Raw genomic sequence first — 22,297 nt, 5'->3', positions numbered from 1 at the left:
AAAGGGGTAGAATAGTAAATGTATTGTAATTTATAGATTAATATGTTAAATAAAAATTAAATAATAATACATATTATTATAAATAATAGTAAAACATATGAATATGAAGAGTACATCGATTCAAATAATTTATTGTTATTTCAATAGTAAATAAATATTCATAATTTTAGGAAAATCAATAATATTTATAATTGTATGAATTTAAACTTTATTGAATAATGTTTTAAATTTATTGCAAATCTTATAAAACCTCAATTAAGTAAATCTCTCATGAAAAAATTGATTCATTTTAGCTAAAATCATTCCATTTCACGAAATTTAATATATGAGATTTGAGTAAGAATATCACAATAAATAATTGAATTTTTTTTTCAAAAAATAAAAATATTGCCCTTAAAACTTATAGTTACTAATTTTTTATCATATTGAAAAGATGATAATTTTGAAAATGTTACATCACTATTTTCCTTTTGCTTATCCAATATATTAGTAGTACATGAATTGATCAAAATTCATAAAAATATTTGGATATAATTATTAGATATTATATACTCTAGAAAAAGAAGTATTTTTAATGAAATTTTTGAAATTTAACTAAAACCATTAAGTTTGAATCATTAAGTAAATAAAAATGTATTTTTCATAAAAGTCTCGTGCAATGCACGGGCAAAAAGACCTTGTATATTATATATAATTGTCTTAATAATTATCCCCCAATAATTATATATGGATTTGATAATAATGATGACGATGACGATGATGATAATCTCCCCCTCTTTCTTTTTTCCTTTTTTTTTTAGTTTTTAAAATTTTATTTTCAGAGATTTTATAATTTTAACTATTTTTTGAAAATTATTTTTTGGGACAGAAAATGACGGAAAAATGGACGGTTTGACTAAAACTGCAAAAAACATAAGGTTGAGGATGAGAATGGCAAAAAATAAAGGTGTAGGATAAAAATGACAAAAACGTCAAAGGTCGAGGACCAAAACTGGAAGTAATGCTCATGCCGTACCCTTGACCCTGACGACGGTGGCGGCTCTTGTGGGTCTGCTTTCTCGACGCGGAGAGGTCCATCGCCCTTTCCTTTCCACTGCAGTTCATATATCAGTCTGTCATCATACGTCCGACTAAGCTGACTCTTCCCTCTTCAGCGCAACTCGGAGCTGCCGGTATTATTGATCTCTGCTTGTTATTCGTGTGCGAGTTCGAAGGCGGTTTCTCCTTGAGCTGAAGGTGAATCAGTCGTCAGTCAGTGAATAGACGGGCATGGGCAGGCAAAAGGGAGACGCTGGTAGAAGCAAGGCTCGTCCTTCCAGCAGCAGGCGATCTCTCGTTCTCATCTATTTTTCTTTTCAATCTGCAGAGCTCCTTTATCTTACTTTTTCTCTTCCACTTTCTTGCTCCGGGTTCCTCAAGGGCTCTGACTATTAATCAGGCTGACGACATTATCTCTGTGTTTTCCTTTTGCCTTTCGCAGTCTCGCTGCATCACTTTTGCCTGCGGATTCCACTGCTTCAGTGGGGTTTGGTGGTTATGTTGGAAGCTCTCGCCTTCATTCTTCCCTTGCTGGGAGTAGGGACGACGCTAGTCCATATTCTGTAAATTCGCTAATCCTTCTGCCTGACTTCTGCTTCACTGCTCATATACGCAATAATACAAGGATCAGTTCAACCTTAACAAGCGAGCAGGGAACAAACTTAACAACTTGCCACCCTTATCATATTCATGGCCCAAAGCTATACACTTGTGTGCAGGAACTTAATTGTCAATTTTTTTGTAAATAGCTGTACAGGCTTAGGGCTTAACCGTGCATGAGTTAGCAGTATGGACCTAATCATTGTCAATCCTTTGACTCCTCACACAATACCAGGCCAAGAACCCCCTTTTAAGTCTAACCTTTTGTTCTCAATAAACGAGAGCTGAAAGTTTAGATGGAAAAGACCAAAGAAGACGAAGAGGTACCTATCTCCCCACAAAAAAAAAAAGAAAAAAGAAAAAAGAAAAAGAAAAAGAAAAGAAGACTAAGGGGTGGACTATATTCACTATGTGTGGTATTTGTAAATCTTTTCGGAGTGACGATCTATTCTGGTGGTGCTGCTCATCAATCGCTACATGCGACTAGTTTTCCATCGTTGAACGAAGAAAATAGGATTTGTAAGGCCTGACAAGCTCTTTGGAAACAAGCATAAACTTGCTGTTTCTGGTGGAGCAATGTAGTACTTCTAATGCACACTTATTAACCAGCTAATTCGTGTAGGTTGTTGGGCCTAATGCGAGTCAGATCCTTATTGTATTCTTTCATCAAGGGGGAAAGGGAAGCTAATGCAATTTAATGATTTGACTATCAATCCTTTCTTACTATCTTCAAATTTATCATATATTGAGATATATGTGTCTATCATGACTTCCTTGCTGTGTCATCTATTAATGTTGCATGCTGCCTTATGTTGGTAGAAATGTGTGTACTAGTTGCGGATTGAACTTGATTACAGATTGCATTTGCAATTTGACTTGGGTTCTGCGGATTAAATTTTACTGACATGTATTATCTCATCTGATCTGCATAGGACATTGATAGTGAATTGGCACAACACCTGAAGAGACTTGCTAGAAAGGATCCCACCACCAAGGTATAACGATGTTAATGCTCAAGATCAATTCTTTCGCTTGGAAATCATCTTATCAAAGTTTATGAAATTTTAGGGGTTTGACTTGCCTTCAGTGTCGGTGTTTCTCTGGTTGCTCAGTTGTCAATGGTATACGAAGAAGGAAGTTTTTCAAAGAAGAATTAAAATTTTATTGGTTGTATCATAGGAAGTATGTGCTGCAGAGAAGATTTAATTTCCATGATGATAGAAGAATGTTAATTTTGACTAAGTGGCACTTTTTAATCGAGGCAAAAAAGTTTGGGCAGGTATGATGCAATTCAAAAGAGAGTATCCAAGCTATAAGAGTTTTAAGTTGAATTAGGTTTCCATTTTCACTAGCTGTGCTATTTTTATTTAAGCTGAACCATCTGTCAATGTCACAAATTGACACTTTAGCTAACTTCTATTTGAGGACTTTCTAAAATCAGCAGTAATGATCATGTGCTGCGGTGAAGCAAGGATTTTCTTTTATCAAGTATATATATATATATATATATATATATATATAATTGTTAGCATCGGAATTACTTATCCAGCCAGTTTGGACTGCATTGCTTGATTTGGCTTCTCCAGAATATGTAGAGAATGTTAGGACATGTTTGTATTCAGTTTTAGGTGTCTCTAGGGCTCTCCTTTTTGCCGCCATGATGTTAGAGACCTGCCGTTATTTGTCGAAGCTGCTGAATTCCTGAAAGAATGTAGTGACTGTAGTGTATTTCCATGGTATCAAGTTGGCATCTTTCTTGTCCTATGCAATGGTCTTGTAGCATTATACGAACTTATTGCTTTATTCTTCAATCGCAATTGATTTGAGTTTGGAAAATTCTCACTGCTTCAATTCTCTCCTTTGACAGCTTAAAGCGCTAGCATCTTTATCTGAGTTGTTCAAGCAAAAGTCTGGGAAGGACATATTACCAGCCATTCCGCAATGGGTAGAGTAACCAAACCCAAATTAGAGCATAATTCACTGTTTTGTTATATCTTTACTAGCTAGTATTAATAATGGAAGCAAAGATCTGGAACAGAGAAGACTGGGGGCTCATGTTGATCCCATTTTAGCAAATGATTGTTTCTAATTTTTCAAGTATCTTGTCATGTGCTGGGTTTGAAAGTAACAAGTCCATATTTGAATAAATGAAAAAGGATCAAGGAGAAGTAAACTCAAAAAGTTAGAAGTGTGAATAACATGCGTGCTTTGACAGAACTCGATTACCAGGGTTTAGAATCTAATATTTGATAATGCCCCATAGATATATGATTTTCTCAGGATTTGTCCTGTGGTTCTTTTGGTTGTCATAATGGTTAATTTTTGAGTTACATCCTGATTATTGAAAATGTTCAATACATAGATATCAGCAACTTCCATGGGCTTGTCTAGTTCTGCTATTTTCCAACTGTGGCATTTCCTTAATCTCTCACACTTCTATAGGGTTTTGAGTATAAGAGGCTGCTGCTGGACTATAATAGAGAGGTTCGACGTGCCACTGGTGATGCTATGGCCCAATTAGTTATTGCTGTTGGGTAAGGGCTTTCTCTTCTTACTTTTCCAGTTGCTCTTATTGCTAATTTGATTTTTCATAAGTTGTTCATTGATTGCTCAGCTTTTTTTTGTCCCCTCTGGGTTATTGTGAAGCAAAAATTTCTTGTGTGGTCATTTTGTATCGTGGAATGGGAAGGGAATGCTATTCCCATCATGAGATGAATCTTCAAACATGATTGGGAAGTTTGAAATGGAGAAGAAAAAGAAGAGGGGGGAAGAGGTGGGAGGTGGGTTGGTTGGTGGTGTTGGAGTCAGGGTGGGTTGGGTTTTGGGGAGTTGTGAGGTGAAGCCTGGTAGACAGATTCAGTCTTTTAGGGTTGGTAGTTGTAGGAATTGAGAGATTTGCGTTAGCAGTAAGCAGCAAATTTTAGTAGGAAGGTATTTCATAGGAAATTTGGCTAAAAGGTAATTCTGCTTTTTAGGGCTCAAAATGGGGTGGACTTAGCCATCCTGCTGGAGCTGTAGCACCCTGAAGCAGAATCTGTAGCACCCTGAAGCAGAGTCTGTAGAAGTAGATGGATCTGATTTTGATGATTTTGCTTTTAATTATAATTGGCATATAAACAAAAATGAATTAGATATCTTAAACTTCTGATATATTGTGGAAAGCCCTCATTTTAGATCTTCTACCTCGGGAGCCCCGTATCCCTCTGACCATATCTCTCCGTAGTACTACGCAGCAAAAACTAAAAAATATGAATTGTCGTCTTGAACTTAATATTTAAATGATGTCTATGGACAATAGTGTATATATATATATATTTGCAAGTGCATGCCCCTTTTGATTGTAGCCTTTTGTAGCAATTTCACAACAGCTCCTCCCTGAAACATTGTTCTGACTTGCCAAACACCAATTATAACATAGCATGGTTCAGCATTGGCAATGTCAAATAGTCTAATTGTCTGCATACTTCATTGATTTATTGATTGCAAATTTCTCAGTCAAAAGAAGTAACTAATTTAAATCTACTGTGTGTGGCAAATTCCCTCATAAAGGATCAGGCCCTTTTATTTGTAGACTATCTCAATCATCTCTTGTTCTATATTAATATAAAAGAGCATAAATGTTGGCGGTCGTAAAATTTACAACCCCCCCCCCCCCCCCCCCCCCCAAATTGTTCTTGTTGAATGCTGAAGCTGCTTCTTTGAAGCAGATACAAGAAGATGCCAATGTAGAAGCTACCTTCTGGTTTGCAGAGGTCTGCTGCTGTTTAGTTATCTTAAACTGCTAGGTTTTTGATGAAATGGTGTTACTTTTTGATCTCTACAGGAGAGACTTGGCTCCACATTTAAAGTCTTTGATGGGACCATGGTGGTTTTCTCAGTTTGATACTGTTCCTGAAGCTTCCCAGGCTGCCAAGCATTCATTGCAGGTTTGCCGCACTATTTTTGTTTCTGAACATACTTAGGAGGTACCTGGGGTATTTTATCTATGCATGAGAACCTTGGTTAAGTTTGTGCTTGTTCAGAAGATTCATGTTTCTCCTTCTTGATATAACTTGCACAAGATGTTTCAAGGATTAAATGCAGTATTTTGGTTAATGTGTTTGCAACATTGCCAATAAAAAGAGAAGTCCTTTTCTAACTAGTTGAGACCACTTTAAATGGATTCTCAACCTGCCTCGAGGATACTGTCCTATATCATTGGTCACTCAGTTGAACTGACTGCTATTAAAATATAAAATATTTTTTCCGTTTCCCCCTTCAAAGGTAAGTGAAAACATATTCATATAAAGACGCAAAAATGATGCGAAATACATGTACAAAAGGGTATGAGGAGAGAAGGGAAAAGCAAAAGGAGATTGTATGACGAAGCCTTGTGAAATTAATGGTTGAAACAGCAAATCTTTGTTTCGATATGCTGGCAATTTAGTTATCCAGAGTAAATAGCATTTTCAACAATTTGATTGAGAATGATGTGGCCTTCCTAGATTTATCTCTATAACGATCTCTAATCTCGTTGTTACCCTTAGGCAGCCTTTCCAGCACCTGAAAAGAGGCTAGATGCATTGATTTTATGTACAACAGAAATATTTACATATCTAGAAGAAAATCTGAAGCTGACACCACAAGATTTGTCTGACAAAGCATCTGCACCAGATGAATTGAAAGAGATGCATCAACAGGTATTACTTTAGTTATATTGTTAAAATTCTTTTTGTTTCTGAATTACATTTGATGAGTTACAACCTTCTTCAAAAAAGGCCTTGCTGAATGAGATGACGCTTCACTGTTTTCCGTTCTCTGCATTTATTTCTTATGTTGATGAGAAGAATTATCCCTGGACTCTCCAGGGTTTTACTTGAAGCCGCTGTTCAATTCAGAGTCTGTCACCTGGCAATTGCCTTGTTCTGTTTTGAATCTGTACAGGTTATTAATTGGGGCAAAACTAACTGATTTCAGAGGGGCCTGTGGGAAGATAGTTTAAATTGTTCTCCTTCTTACCGAGAAGATGTTTTACTGAAGCAATATTCCCCATAAATTGATTGGTCACATGCATTTATCCTCCCTATGCAGGTGATATCTTCCTCCATGCTGGCATTGGCAACACTTCTTGATGTTTTGATTTCTTTGCAATCTGAAAGACCTGGTTTTGAAAATATAGCTGCTGAACCAAAGCATGCTGCAAAGGCCAGGGCCATAACCAATACTTTTGCGGAGAAGTTGTTTTCCAATCACAGATGTTTCTTAGACTTCCTAAAGTCCCAAAGTTCTGCTATTAGGTCAGCAGCATATTCTGTATTAAAGAGTTTCATGAAAAATATGCCTCATGTTTTTATTGAAGAAAATGTAAGAACACTTTCACCTGTAGTGCTGGGTGCCTTTCAAGAAAAGGATCCTACCTGTCATCCGTCAATGTGGGAAGTAATCTTATTATTTTCTAGAAGATTTCCCAATTGTTGGACATACTTGAATGTTCAGAAAATTGTTATGAGTCGGTTTTGGCATTTTCTCCGGAATGGGTGCTTTGGGTCTCACCAGGTTTCCTATCCTGCTTTGGTTATATTCTTGGATTCTGTGCCTCCAAAAGCGATAGAGGGAGAAAGGTTTCTACAAGATTTCTTTCTGAACTTTTGGACCGGAAGAAATGCATCTCTTTCCTCAAATGCAGATAGACTCGCATTCTTTCAGGCTTTTAAAGAATGCTTTCTTTGGGCATTACATAATTTATCAAGGTATAATTCCATCCTGAACTTATGTTGCTTTTAGCTTCTTATTTCCTCGAGAATCAGATATGTGCTAGTTGATTACATTTTAATTAATTTGCTTTGTAGCATTCTTTAAGCCTTTTGTAATTTCAGGTACCTTGATGGAGTGGATTCTATTTCTCCTGCTCGAGCCATTCTTGTGGAGAATATTCTTGTAAAGCTTTTGTGGGAAGATTTTGTGCATTTTCCTCTCCCAAACGATAAAAAAAGAATTTTCCCGGGAATATCTTGTGAAACATCAGATGACAGCAATCTTTCTGTGCAAAGGACTGAAGATGCCTCAATTTTCAAGCACCCAGTTAATTATATACATGAATTAGGGAAGTGTATCATAGGCATTCTTTCGGGTATTGCTTTGGTGGAAAATGACCTGCCCTCTGTTTTTGGCTCAACCTTTCAAGAGACATGTCAGCAGATGTTAATGCATTCTGGAAATGGTGAAGGACCTGAAATCATTGAGCAGCTGATTCAATTTTTGTCATTATTGGAGCAACATGCTATGAGAAAAGGTGAAACATGGCCCCTTGTTCAAGTTCTGGGGCCGACCGTGGCCAAGCATTTCTCATCAATTAAATCAATTGTAAGTTATTGGTTCATGTTTTCTTGATATAGCTATTTTGTACCACTAAGCTTCTTGTATACAAAAGACTGTTCTTGCTGAAAGCTGAAAGGCTCTGTCGAAACTCGAAAGTTACTTTTTGTTGCAAAAGAATGTTATTGGGTATTTTAAGACTCATAATTCAATAGACCAGTACAAGTTGACCTTGTCTTGACAAGTTTGCATGGTATTTTTTCTTTTCGTGTCTTCTATCTTGCTTTTACTGTAATTTCAGGATGCACCAAATGGAGTGAGATTTCTATCAGCTGCAGTTACAGTATTTGGAGCTCGTCAGATAGTCCACGCATTATTGCATGGCCACAGAAGGACTTTCTGCTCTGATGAGCAGGATAAGGCGCTAGAGTCAAAACAATTTATGCATATATTCAACGAAAGATTTGTGCCTTGGTGTTTTGGAAGAAGTGATAGCGGCACTGCTGCTCGGATAGATTTTCTTCTTACACTGCTTGACGATGAATGTTTTCCTGAGCAATGGAGTACTGTTGTGTCATATGCAGTTAAACTGGAAACCACTGGAGTTGGTCTTGATTTGCTGCACCCTGATTGTGTGGCTGTACTATCAATCCTCTTACACAAAGTACGAGGTGAAATTACAAGGTGTAAAAGGAAAAGGTGTGATTACTCCCAACATTCTAATGCAAATTGCTGGCATAACAAGCTTCTAGATTCGGCTGCTGTTGCTGTGATCTCTTCCCTTCCTCCCTTTCAGAAGTCAGCAGCAGAATTTTTGTGGTGTGTTTGCTGGAACTGAATCCTGGCATATCCTCTATGCTGTACAATCTCTTGTTTACTTCTTCTTTGAATATTTCTTTTCTTGTGGAGGAATAATGTTAGCAAACTTGTATTCTATGGGAACCTCCGTTCCTGCAGCACCTGTTATCATCACTGCTATCTTCTTATCCTTCTTTCCTTTTCTCAGTTTTAGTAAGCTATGAGGTTTCGCATTCCAACAGTTGAATAGTTTCTTAGTGGACAGTCCCTTTCATTTGGCAATACCTCCCTGATTTGGACCATTAATTCCTTTATTTACATATCAGCCCAAAAGTTCCATTTCCATGTTTTTCTACTTACTTATTAGGCATAAAAAAGCATTGTTTTTCACAAGAGCCATCGCTTGATTTAGATGTCGACTTTCAGGGATCACCTTTTTCCATTCATGTTGTGTGTGAGACTATAATTCCTACTACTGCACTGTATAATTGATACATATGCTTGGTGTATCCGTTATTTCTCGCCCTGATTTGTGTCTTATTCTTTATTGCAGTTCGGCTCTAGGTGGTGCAACTGAAAATGATCAAATTGTGCTGGTGTCTGGAGATGCATTTGTCCTAATATACAACAATATCTTGGAGAAACTGATTGATTTTATTCTTGTTTCACCACTGACATGGGTAAAAGAAGCTGGCTGTTTGCTGAGGATCAGAGAAACAAATGTAGAGCCGAAGGATGAAAGCTTTGGCAACAGGATTGAGATGGCAAAATTTGCTCTTGACGTTCTCTCTGGTAGCTTGTATGCCTTGACAAAGCTTGATGAGGAAAGTGAACTACCAACACATATTTTAGCAGCAGTTTTCATTATCAGTTGGGAGTGCAGCATAGAAGGTTTATTGGATGAAGCACTCAGTTATGAACTGGACAACATGAAGGCCAGATTTGATAGTAGCAAAACTGTGCAGTCGTTATGTTCTAAGATAAACAAAATTTTTTGTCAAAATCTTGGTGTTCACTCTCGCAAGAATGTGAGGATTATATTGGCCCAGTCTATCAGGTGTACCATTTTCAGGGAACAGAAATTAGATCCTGACAAACTTACAGCCTTGTGCTGCACATGGATGCTTGCAATTGTTGATTGTTTTTGTCAGGATGAAGATGAGGAACAACATCTATTAGAACAGCTTCTGCACCAGGGAGATGGATGGCCTTTGTGGTGCTCAGAGGATGTCTTTATAGGATTAGCCTACCAAAAAAGTGAAAAGACTTTCCTCCATAGAAATGTGAGTGCATTTTTCTTTTTCTTATTTTTATTCCTCTTTCTTTCTAAGCGGTAACATTTTCCTATTAAGATCTGAAGTATGACAAAAGTTTGCACATGATATTTGAAAACTACCTCGGTGCAGTCTCTTTCATATTCCCTTATTGTTTTGACTGCATCATTGATCTGCGAGGAGCTTGAACACTGCCAGCTATCTGTCATGATCTCTATTTTCTTCCCTCCCTTTGGACCTTACCAAACAAAGGATTGTATGTGTTCTTGACTGGAAATCAAACTGAAGATTCGAGGTCAAAGTGCAAGGGTGAGCATTAACAGAACGGTGCAATAACAGTGAGTGCAACTGACTTATAAACAAACATTAAAATAGTATGGTGGCCGGTCCATTTCCCTATACAACCAGGATTGGGTGGTGCTTTGGCATGAGATGAATGTTGTGTATGAACTTTCATGTGATGAGGTTCTCTATATGTAGTTGTGACAGATCCACCTTATATAAGACTCTTTTGCTGGCCTTCTGTTTCTTGGATAAGAAAACTGATAATGATCTTCGATGAACAGGTATCCGAAAGCAATAGGTTTGTCTCTCTTGTTGACAAGCTTATCCAGAAAAGGGGGATTGGTAGAGTTATAGGCGGTTCTATTTTAGATCCACACTGTACTTCTGGCAGAACAGTGAACTTCACTTCTCGTGCATGGCTTGCTGCTGAAATATTATGTACATGGGAGTGGCCGGGAGGCAGTGCTGTCACTTCTTTCCTACCAATGCTCAGTTTGTATGCCAAGAATGATGCAAATCCTTTACAAGAAGATGGTTTGTTGGATTCCATTCTTGATATTTTACTGGACGCTGCTTTGGTCCAAGAAAAAACTGAAGCACATAATTTCTCCGATGCCTGGATTGCCCCTCTTGAAGGGCTGGAACATACTGAAGAACCTTTCTTGAGGGCTCTTATATCTTTACTTGCAACATTTTTCAGACATAACATATGGGGAAGTGATAAAGCTAAAATCCTGTTTGAACTGCTTGTCTCAAAGCTTTTCATTGGTGAAACTGTCAACATTCACTGCCTGAGGATTCTTCCTCCTATTGTGAGTGCTCTTGTGCAACCCATTTTTCAAAGCAAGAAAGAATTAAATGAGGAATTACAAGCTCCATTTCCAGGAGAAGATAAAGTGCAGATTACTATAATTCACTGGCTAGAAAGAGCACTTTCATTTCCACCTCTACTCACATGGCACTCTGGACAAGGCAAGTGCAATTTTCCTTGGAAGGATTGAAAATTTCTTTAGCTGCCATATGATTGCTAAATTTTTTCCCCCCAAATATGCATGTCCATGCTAATGTACTAATTTGCTTATTCTAACATCTGAAATAAATCACTGTGACGAGGAGCATTATTTCCCGCTTGTGGCATCTGCTACTTGAATTGATGCCCTACATGTTAGTGTACAACCTTTTAAGACCCTGGGTCATGTGCTTTGATCTAACATGCACTTTGCCATTCTTGCAGATATGGAGGAATGGTTGCTGTTGGTCATATCTTGTTATCCAATGAATGTATCCGACAGATTAAAAGCACCAAAGCCAGAGTGGATGATCAGCATCAAGGAGAGAACTCTTTTACTTGATTTATTCCGGAAGCAGAGGCTAGGCATTGGCGTGCTAACTGCTTGTGATCACCTGGAATCGTCTCAGATGCTGTTGTCAAGGCTAGTAGCGATTTCGTCCTGTTATTGTGGGGACGATTTTGCTGAAGAAGATTGGGATTTTGTACTATCCCAGGTGAAGCTTTGGATCCAATTGGCTGTTGTGATGATGGAGGATGTCGCCGAAAATGTCAATGATCTTATAAGTAACCTATCCACTGGTGACTACTTAGATAATGTTGTTAGTAAGATAGAGAACATAGTCTTCATCAAGGACCAGTTCCATGTAAACATAGCCAGAAATGCTATTCTAGCATTCATCTCTTTCTCTAGACTCCAGGAGGTGAAAGATGTGAATAATCTGTCTTCCCTAGCTGCAGAAAGATGGGATACCATTAAGGATAGGATTCTAGAGGCCATCCTTCGCTTATTCTTCTGCACTGGTCTTGCCGAGGCTATTGCTCATTCCTATTCTTCTGAGGGTGCTTCCATAGTGGCATCGTCCCGCCTTCACAATCTCTTCTTCTGGAACTTGGTGGCTTGGGGTGCCACTGGGTCTTCGCCACAGTGTAGAGACAGAGCAGTGAAATCAGTAGATTTCTGGGCACTGGGCAGGGGTTCTATCAGTTCTCTTTATGCCATTCTGTTTTCCTCCACTCCTGTACCTGCTATGCAGTTTGCAGGTTATGTTATTCTTTCTACTGAACCTGTTGCTTCCGTGGCTATTGGAGAATATGTCACTTCTAATATGGAGTGTGACAAGGACTCGGGCAATGTCGATCTTTTGTCAGAGCAAAATGTGCATCTGAGGAAAGAAATATCTTGCATGATTGAGAAGTCACCATATGAGATTCTTGAAATGGATTTGCTGGCACCAGAAAGGGTAATTTATTATTTGACCCATGAATGGTTGGTTATATATTGTCTACATTTCATAGGTTTGTAGATGTAGCCATTAGGTTTCTCTTGTTTTCTTGAAATGGACAAAGAAGATCGAATGATGCAATTTTGGTTGTCCAGGTGCACATACTTCTGTCTTGGTGTATATTACTGTCGCATCTATGGTCCTTACCGCTGTCCTCACCTAAAAGAGAGAGATTGGTTCAGCATATTCAGAACTCTGCTAATACGGTTATTTTAGATTGCCTTTTCCAGCACCTCTTTTTGGAGTTCGATACAGTACCTAATCTGAGAAAGAGAGAAAAAGAGCTCCCTGCTGGGGTATGTGAGGCTGCAAATGTGGCAAATGAAGCTATACTAACAGGTTCAGTGCTGTCTATAGTTGAATCATTCTGGCCAGTTCAACAACAAAAGATGACTTTGCTTGCTGGAGCAATATTTGGCATGATGGTTCGTCTTCTTCCGGCATATGTCCGAGGGTGGTTCAGTAATTTGCGTGATCGGTCTACATCATCTGCTGTTGAATCCTTTACAAGAACATGGTGCAGTCCTCCTCTGATTGCAAATGAATTATCCCAGGTGTGTATTCCTGACAATGATACCCCCTCTTAGGCTATGAGAAATGTTAATTTGGTGAAGCTATAATATAAACTATGCGCAGGCAAATGCACGAATATTAATTATCTTTTATAGTAATTTTATAATAAATAATTAATTATTAAGATGGAACACTGATTGAGCACATGATGCAATTCTGGGGAGCTGATGGTTGTTTGGAAGCTTCGACTGTGAACTCAGAACTGATACACCATCACATCCCCTTTAATTTTGATGTTATGCACCAGCATAGATAGGAAGTGTGATTGGTTCATCCGATGTACACTTGAAGGGGCTGTGTGGTTTAAATAATGTCCTTGAACAGATGAATATGAGGTAACCTAGATGTCTCAATTCTCGCTGCAGATTAAGAAAGCTAGCTTTGTTGATGAAAATTTTTCAGTCAGTGTTAGCAAAGCAGCAAATGAAGTGGTTGCAACCTATACGAAGGACGAGACCGGAGTTGATCTGGTTATTCGTCTTCCTGCATCTTACCCTCTAAGGGCCGTAGATGTTGATTGTACAAGGAGCCTTGGAATTAGTGAGCTAAAGCAGAGGAAGTGGTTGATGTCTATGATGTTGTTCCTCAGCAATCAGGTGACTTCTCTTTCTATCTTTGTGATGGTGAATTGGTGGTATACCTATGGCTGCCCTGGATGTTTCAGAAAACCCTTAACAGACTAAGCGATTTATCTGTTTGAGTTTGACGCTATAAAAAACTTCTGTTGTTGCACTCACCGCATAAATGTGGGCAATGCTGTCTCGAATGATACTGATTTAATGGACATATCAGGATAACCATTTTCTACTCTTTTTTTTTTAATTTTTTTTTCCTGTTTCGTGCAGAATGGAGCTATAGCCGAAGCTATACGAATATGGAAATGCAACTTTGACAAGGAATTTGAAGGTGTGGAGGAATGCCCTATCTGTTACAGTGTGATACACACGGCGAACCACAGCCTTCCTCGTGTTGCGTGCAAAACGTGCAAGCACAAGTATCACTCTGCTTGCCTGAATAAGTGGTTCTCGACTTCAAACAAGAGAAATTGCCCCTTGTGCCAGTCCTTATTTTGAAGTGGAAGAGGTTCTGTATGTGACCTTGGAGGGTATTGCTGATCAAGCTTTCACTAGTTGTTGGGAGCTTCAAGATATCAGAACCATGAGTATGAAGCCGCTGGTGGCCTATTCAGTTATCATCATCATGATACGCGAGCAATTGCAAGCTGCATTTGTCACCTACGATACAATACCTCCTCAGATGTTGGAAATCAAATGCTCTCATTAGGTCCCACTTACCTGAGAAGAATTGCACCTCAAGCAGCTGAGGACTTTGGTTCTTTGTGGTATCTGGGTTGGTAGCTTTGTTAGAATCCTCGTGTGTACTTTTTCTGCTTTGTAAATAAAATATGTTAGCCAGTCACGGAATTTTTGTAGTTTCCCTAAATGTGCCTGTGTTGTGGTAGAGGATAGTAGTTTTCCAAAACTGGTTGACCTAGTTGACCTTTTCGGCCCAATTGACTCACTTATTATGGTTGAACCGGTTATTTCGAGAAAAATAAAATTTCCCCAATTTTTGGCTAGAAAAATTAGAAGATATTTGTATTAGATATGTTCGATATAAAAATTATGATATATACGCTGGAAGAGCTTTACTCCTTAGTGGTAAACCCGGTTCTACTGAATTAATCGAAATCTATATTAGACTTTCGAATATCAGGGTGCGCACCGAAAAATTAGGACATACACAAGATTCTTTTTCCAAAATTTAGGGTAATTTTGCATATTAATCATAAATTTTACAAGTAAACTCTTGAATATCTCTGGATATCGGCTCTTAATATTGCTCTTGCTTGAGATATGCTTGTAATCTGTACATGGCAAAAATCACAGATTGATACTTTACTTCCTGTCCAATTGAAATTCAAATTGAAAGAATAAAAAACAAAAAGGCAAGGCCGAAAGGAAAGAGAAAACATCATATTCATTTCATAATCATACACCCATCTCCATTCTTTTCTTCGAGACTTCAACACTTTTCTTATCTTCTTATTCTCAAAAAAAGGATATGGCCGCATCATCTTATTTTAATGAATTATAATTATTACCTTTTAATTATTTAATGTGTTAAATGCTAGTGTAAATTGTTGTTAGGTTATATTAGCAGAATACATTCAAGAATATTACAGTTTAACATAATTATAGAATGTTGCATCTTTTCATTTATTTATAATTCCTCATAATTTATTAAAAAGAAAAAAATAATTAACCTGGTGGTTGAACCGGTTGACCCTCGACCCAGCAAAGAGGCTGGTTTGATGCCCGAGCTGGGTTTAAAAACATTGGTTGTCAATAACTCTAGCATAAATGACGAAGAGACTGTCCTTAGTTGTTCGATTAAGAGGAAAATTTAAGATGGTACTCTATAAATCATAACTTTTCTTTTAGTTATAAAGGAGACTCATGGATTTAGTATAAAGAGATAGAAATCCTAAATAATTAATAAGTATACATGGATAAGCTAATAATTAAAATCGAATCTTGAACGTTTTAGTTATCAGATGAGGGCGTGCAACACCTCGTTTTCCGCGCTTCGAAAAATCTGAAAATTTCAATGAGTTATAATAGACTTAAGGTTTTCATACCTATCCATAAATACATAAAGTTTACGAATATGTAATAATACATTATTATTCTATAAATAATCTCTAAATAAAATTAACAAATAAAATCCTAAAAATCCATTTTTTTGCTTCCACTGTGCACTCTTAACAACTTTAAGACCTGTAAACACATCTGAAAGGAAATTAAGGGGTAAGTTCTGGGAGAACTTAACAAGTGACCATAACTAATATTAGTTAGATCATGCATGTAATATTACTTATCTCATAATCTAGCGTATATTTGATTGTGGTACATAAAGTCAAAATTCATAAACAAACATACAGATGGCTACGTCCACCTTAGTCAGTCAGAAGGTCCATAAATATTAATCATTTAATCCATCGTATATCTCCACCGGTGGAACACAGATCATAGCCAAATGTATCGTACACAAACAAATTTCACAATTGTTCCTATCGTATCATATACACAAAATCAATAATATCCACACATGATCTAGAGTCTTAGCAAACAATAAACCAATATAGATTTCGAAAACCATTTTTTTTACAAAATATTTTCATTTCGAAAACACTAATAAGAGCCACGATCACTTGCCTGTAATAAAAAAAAGACCTCGACCTCATTCGCTAAGAAAATCGATCGTCACCACTCACCACCTCTCTCGGTGCGGTTCTCACCATCTCTCTCTGTGTCTATCTAACCAAAGACACTCTCGATTGTTTGATCCAGTGTTATTGTGCATAAAAGACAAAATAATATATATAAAAGGTATTTAAGAGTCAATACGGTAAGTTGACCGGACATAAGACAAAACGGTAAAGAAAGTTAATGCAGAAGGAAATGTCCATAATTGCACTTAAATCAAATAAGTAATAATAACCTTAATTAATGAAAAATAAATTTTAATAGTCAACGTTACCTTAATAGCTCCAAATGAAAAACACGATAAATATTTCAAAAATTTAAAATATACTCTAAATACATTGGCTTAACAAAATAACGTAGAGATAAATATATACGTGAAAAATATTGCCATAATAGAAAAAACCGGGGTATTACAATCTCTCCACCAGAATTTCGTCCTCGAAATTGAATTCGTAAAATCGACCCTCCAAATATATATATTCTTCTATGACAAACAAAAATCATGAGATGACGTAAAGAAAAATTCTGTTCAAAATCCAAGGCCAACAAATAATATCTAGATTCAGGACACTTCACTAGGCAGGTAGGATTCTAGAGGTGGCTCAGTAGTTCAAGAGGTGACTCTTACGGTTTAAGAGGTGGCTTCCGCATTTCAAGAGGTGGCTCCCACCATAGTCTTATCGAGTGTAGCACTTTGTCCGCATAGCATTTTGTCCATATAGCACTTTGTTCCCACGCTTTTGGCTGGTGCATTGCTCTGATACCATTTCTCGATTTGTGAAGTGTCATCCTTGCTTGGGGGCCACGCTAATCTTCTTTGTATCGTTCCAATTTTATCGGATATTTCATGTAACGTTCTCGTTAGGCCCGTCACTCAAAAAATCTAGCTGCTAGTGAGGTCATAGAGTCTTACATATAAATCATAGATCTCCCCCTTGCACAACCTATACATGATTCGCGGGGCATGACAAACTCTCACCGTTTAGCCCTAGCATCCTCGTTGGGCTCTTGGGCCGAGGTTTGAACATAATTCCCACGGATTCGAGCTCGTGGGTAGCCCCTAGAACGCCTACCTGCGATCCCGCATGGTTGTGGGCCAATGTTAACTCCGATACCATATGTAACGTCATCGCTGGGCCCATTCACTCAAAAGAGCTAATTGTTATTGAGGTCATTGGATCTTATATATAAATTCCAGATCTCCCCCTTGTACAACCGATGTGAAATTCGCGAGGCGTGACAGGGCATGCGTCACTGTGTTATACCTTCTTTCTCCTATAAAGCAGAACTAAATATAGATTCATGTCTCGGGATCGTACATGAAGAAGAGAAGAGTGTTTTTGCTATGCGGAGTCTGAAACCGTTGATAATCCCATGATGAAGTGGACAAAAATATCCTTGGTAGCTTGACCAAGAGGAAGAGAAAGTTCTATCATGTTATATGGAGTCCGAGTTGTCAATAATCCAAAAAATGAACGGAGAATATCAAGGTTATGAGAGCTTTATCCTTTAGTGAGTCGATATGGCTCGAACTGGATTAGTTAGAGTCTAATAAGCTTCTGGATATCATGATTCATACTGTAAAAATATATTCACATGCAATGCATGAGGGGTCCTACTAATATATCCATATATATATATATATACATTATTTAATCTTGACTACATGATAAGTAATAGGATCATAAAGGTAAATGTTATATCAATGTGGGTTAGTTCAAGCGGTTCGGTACTTGTTTCGTTTAAGCAATGTCTTAGGTTTGAGTCATTGTGAATGTAGAAAATTCACGCTATGAGAGTTTTAACCCTTAATAGGGCTGACCGGACTTGACTAGATTAGTCGATGCCCAATTAAGCTTTTGGATACTGAGGTTCATACAAAAAAAAAGGGGTAAATGTTCTAATATCATAGGAATAAAAATGTAAATCTACTCTATATTTATTTATCTATATATATATATAATTGGGCACAATGTAAGAAAAAGTGGCATAATTATATATATATATATATAATTAGGATTAAATAGGACTAAATTAATAAATGCATAAAAATTAATAGTTTATAAATAAAAATCCTTAATAATTTTAATAAATATGCATAAATATGTTTCAACGTGAAATATTTTAATATATCCTCAAAATTTAAGATAGTTACAAAAATATGCTCAATACTTGGCATAATAATTCTTTTTTTTATTGAATTGAAGAAACGATAATTTTGAAAAAGCTACATCACTACTGTTTCTGTAATATAGCAATGATATATGAATTAATCAAAATTCCTTAAGGATTGGATATAATTATTATATATATCCTTAAGGAATTTTGATTAATTCATATATCATTGCTATATTACAGAAACAGTAGTGATGTAACTTTTTCAAAATTATATATGAAAGCAAGAGCATAGTGCGGGCCCGACTAGATAACCTTAAAATGCTCCTTTTTAAAATGAATTTTTTTCGGTTTTTTAAACAAATTTTTAATTTTTAAATTTATAAATATAGATTTGTGAAATCGTTCTTTATTTTCTCTATCTTTTAGCTTTCTATAAATATTTTTAAATTTTTTAAAAGATATAAATATTGACATGTGAGATAGTTCATTATTTCTTTGGGTTTTTAAACTTTTTTAAAAACAATTTTTTTAAAATTTTTAAAACATATAGATATAGATTTATGGGACCGATCAATTGTTTTAATTTTTCTAAATTATAAATATTTTATGAGAAAATCTAGATAATACAAATCATGTAGTTTGCCTTTCCAAAAATAAATTAAATCATATTTTCATAGATATAATGTGTTATATATTTACTTAAAAAAATAAGATCATACTTTTTATAGATATATGTATGATTATATTATATTTTATATGATACGTTATAAATAGCGGAGACACCACACATAAATTGTGACATGTCCGCCTCTGAAAAATATTGTTATTGCTAGAGTTTTTCAATTTTTTGCATGCATGCACACGAGTTTATTGTGGTACGTTTATAATTAGACTTTTGATGGTGAGTTCTTCAACTTTTTATTTTTTCTCACAGATCTTTTATAGAATTTTTGGATTCGTTAGTTTTATTTATATGTTAACATAAGACATGATGTAATACCATTTGAATCGTGACAATTTTGAAGATAAAAAATCATCTTGCGGTGATTAGAATTTTTCTTTTTAAATTTTTTTTATATATAATCTTAACAATATTGGATTTATAAACACTTATATGAAAATAGAAAAATGAAGTTTAAAAATGAAATAAAAAAGTTACGAGTGGGGGAAGACTCCCCACTCGCTAGCAGGTCCCAAAATGGGACCTGCTTTCACTTCTTATATAACTAGTTCAATTTGGGATCGCCAAAGGAAAAAAGGAAAAGAAAAGGGGCAAAATTGAATACTACATAGTGATCGGTCGAGAGTGCGAGGAATTTTTTTTTAACATAAATATTTTATCAGAACACAAATATAATATACATTGAGTTGCTAACGAGATCCTCAGCTAACATAACCACTAGTCTGCTGACTAGGATGTTAGTCATATTACTACCAACAATGACACAAGCCTAGATGATTGGATAATCACCCCTTAATAACCAAATTAACATAGTACACCTCATATCTACCATAATCACGCCGAGTGTGCGGGAGTTTGAGAAGGAAAGAATGCAGGGATGGAGGCACATTGTTTGGAGGGGGCAATGCCCCCTCTGACATTTCCAACTTCTTTGGTATAGTGAATATAAGGTGACGTTTGGTAATAGAGTAGAGTATGATTCTACTAATTTTATGGGATGAAAACAAAAGTAGTTGGGAGATTTTATTATTAAATTGAAGAAGAATAATATTAAAAAAAGTATTGATTGTGTTGTCGAATTCAGAAAAAAATAATAAATAATTTGCAAAATTTAATATTAAAAAATTTATTATAATAATGGTTAAGAAAAAGTATGCCAAAGAATATATTATTAAATTGAAGAAAAATATATAAAAAATAATGATTGTGTTGTTGAATTGAGAAGAAAACTAAAGTGGAGTTTGCACTTAAATTTTCTTATCAGTTCCTGTAAAAGTTAATTTTTTTTTCACTCATCCCTACTAGGAATGAATTTTTGTTTCAATTTTTAAATTGGAATTGTAACAAAATTGTCCTTTCTTGAAATAATATCTCCTCACCAACAAAAGTGTTGGTTGAGTGATAAGCAGCTCACTCCCGTAAAGAGGAGAACACAAGTTTGAACCCCGGGAAGCGCACTTGTTGGGAGGAAGAATAACCTTTAATGCTCGATCTCCCGACTGGATTAGTCAGACCCCATTGGACTTCAGGACACCATGGTACACACCGAAAAAAGATAAAATAATATCTCCTCCAAATTTATTAGTAATCTAAAACTTGATTTTTTTATGAGATAAATGATATTTTGGTAATTTGAATATAATTTTCCTTTTATTAGTAAAAATCGAGAAATCATATTTACATGATATTGAGAATGCAAACTTCCATTTTTCACTTTTAGTAGATTAAACATAAATTCATATATTACGTTAATAGTATTATATATATTCCCGTGGAAGAAATTCCTGGCTCCGTCCCAGAAAAAATGAGATGTGATATTGCAAACAATTTCAATGAATGACATATTATATTATATTATATAAATATATAATTCGGGGAGCAAGCTGCGCTGGGAATCCATGTGACCTCCCCCTGCCCTGTTTTTTGTAGCCTAATTTTTTTTTAATGTACTGGCCAGCTTGCACAGACCCTTTTTTAATTTCTTTAAAGGGAGATTAAAGGCTCGATCCCTTGGATCGATCTCATCGACTGGTCTCAGGACATTGGATTAATAGTTCACGTTTGAAGGCTGCCTGCTTCTTGTTGATGAATGCAACTGCAACAATCAAAGCTTCTCTTCTAGTAAATTATCAACCTGAATCATCTCATTTGCTAGCTCGTCTAATTAACCCCTACTTCACCATGGAATCTGCAGAAGGAAATTAAGGAAAGACCATACCAATTTGGTCTTTGATAATAATATGAAATACCTAATAATGATGATAATAACCAATATGAGTTGATTTAAGCGGTTCAGTATTTGTTCCCCTTAATTAAGGTCTCTATGTTGGGAGAGTTTTACACTTTGAGTGGCCAATTCAGTTCGAATTGAATTAATCAGAGTCTGTTGGACTTCCGAATACCAAAATACACCGGGAAAAAAGAAAGAAAGAAGAAGATGATAATAGTGTTGGTTGGGTGGACATTACAAAAAGAAACTTCTATAATTAGCTGTAAAGTCCCCTCCCCATAAATAGAGATATATAGTTCTTGAGCTCGGATGCCATTATTATTATTATTTTTCTAAACTTAATTTAGTGGCAACACTTCAATCATGGGAGCCCTTCTGTCTGACTTGAAGTCGGTTGACATTACATTACATGCATTGAATCTCGCCATCAATAATTCAGCAAGTCATGCACCAAAATGGCCATATCAGATTAATTATCCAGTCCGATCCACTGCAGCTCTGCTATCATCTGTATGCCGTGAACTATATAAGGTTTTGTAAAAGTGAGTTTCTGGGAATCAGTCGGTCAACTCAATTTTTTTTTTTAAAGGATTAATAGGAACTGAGGAGCTCTTCATAGCTGCTAGTATCTATTTGGTTGCCCTTAATTATTTCTATGGCCTGTACCTACAGCCACAGCAGTGGCACTTTGTTGTTTCCTTAATGGTAGATGTGGCTAGATTAATATACATATCAACAAGAAGCTAAGCTAGGGAATGGATAGCAATGCATGAACCCCCGATATCTCTGTTATTGCTGGTTGAATCCTGCAATATTTCTAGTTGCTGATGACTAAACATAT

At 36.3% G+C, this 22,297-nt stretch overlaps 1 protein-coding gene and 1 non-coding gene across 4 annotated transcripts; one reads left to right on the top strand and one right to left on the bottom strand.

Moving 5' to 3' along the window:
• The first annotated feature begins 1,056 nt into the window (after positions 1-1,056).
• LOC116211974 (E3 ubiquitin-protein ligase listerin) lies at positions 1,057-14,742 on the top strand. Of its 3 annotated transcripts, XM_031546533.1 has the most exons (17): positions 1,057-1,071; positions 1,155-1,325; positions 1,481-1,601; positions 2,571-2,633; positions 3,506-3,583; positions 4,081-4,172; positions 5,462-5,564; positions 6,165-6,317; positions 6,709-7,367; positions 7,494-7,980; positions 8,234-8,751; positions 9,284-10,013; positions 10,571-11,261; positions 11,524-12,542; positions 12,680-13,138; positions 13,523-13,753; positions 14,003-14,742. In XM_031546533.1, exons 2-17 carry the CDS (start codon positions 1,270-1,272, stop codon positions 14,228-14,230), a joined length of 5,688 nt encoding a protein of 1,895 aa, XP_031402393.1. In that variant the 5' UTR covers positions 1,057-1,071; positions 1,155-1,269; the 3' UTR covers positions 14,231-14,742. The 3 variants fall into 3 exon arrangements, 2 of the variants coding, with proteins under 2 accessions (XP_031402393.1, XP_031402391.1); XR_004157791.1 differs by lacking the exon at positions 1,057-1,071 and having other exon boundaries at positions 1,126-1,325; positions 13,560-13,753; XM_031546531.1 differs by lacking the exon at positions 1,057-1,071 and having other exon boundaries at positions 1,126-1,325.
• Positions 14,743-17,177: 2,435 nt separating this feature from the next.
• On the bottom strand, positions 17,178-17,280 carry LOC116212557. The gene has a single exon (XR_004157870.1). It is a non-coding gene; the product is annotated as a U6 spliceosomal RNA (small nuclear RNA).
• Between the last annotated feature and the right edge of the window lie 5,017 nt (positions 17,281-22,297).

This window comes from Punica granatum, chromosome 6 (genome assembly GCF_007655135.1).
Source record: "Punica granatum isolate Tunisia-2019 chromosome 6, ASM765513v2, whole genome shotgun sequence".
Lineage (NCBI taxonomy): Eukaryota > Viridiplantae > Streptophyta > Magnoliopsida > Myrtales > Lythraceae > Punica > Punica granatum.
Note: the sequence above shows the minus strand (reverse complement) of the source record. Positions and strands in the feature narration are given on the sequence as shown.

Bases quoted from the DNA above. Each gene is read 5' to 3' on its own strand.
- LOC116211974 (XM_031546533.1), top strand. From the start codon at position 1,270: ATGGGCAGGCAAAAGGGAGACGCTGGTAGAAGCAAGGCTCGTCCTTCC. The intron at 3,584-4,080 runs GTAGAGTAACCA...ACACTTCTATAG, and splicing joins TACCAGCCATTCCGCAATGG to GGTTTTGAGTATAAGAGGCT. The intron at 12,543-12,679 runs GTAATTTATTAT...TTGGTTGTCCAG, and splicing joins ATTTGCTGGCACCAGAAAGG to GTGCACATACTTCTGTCTTG.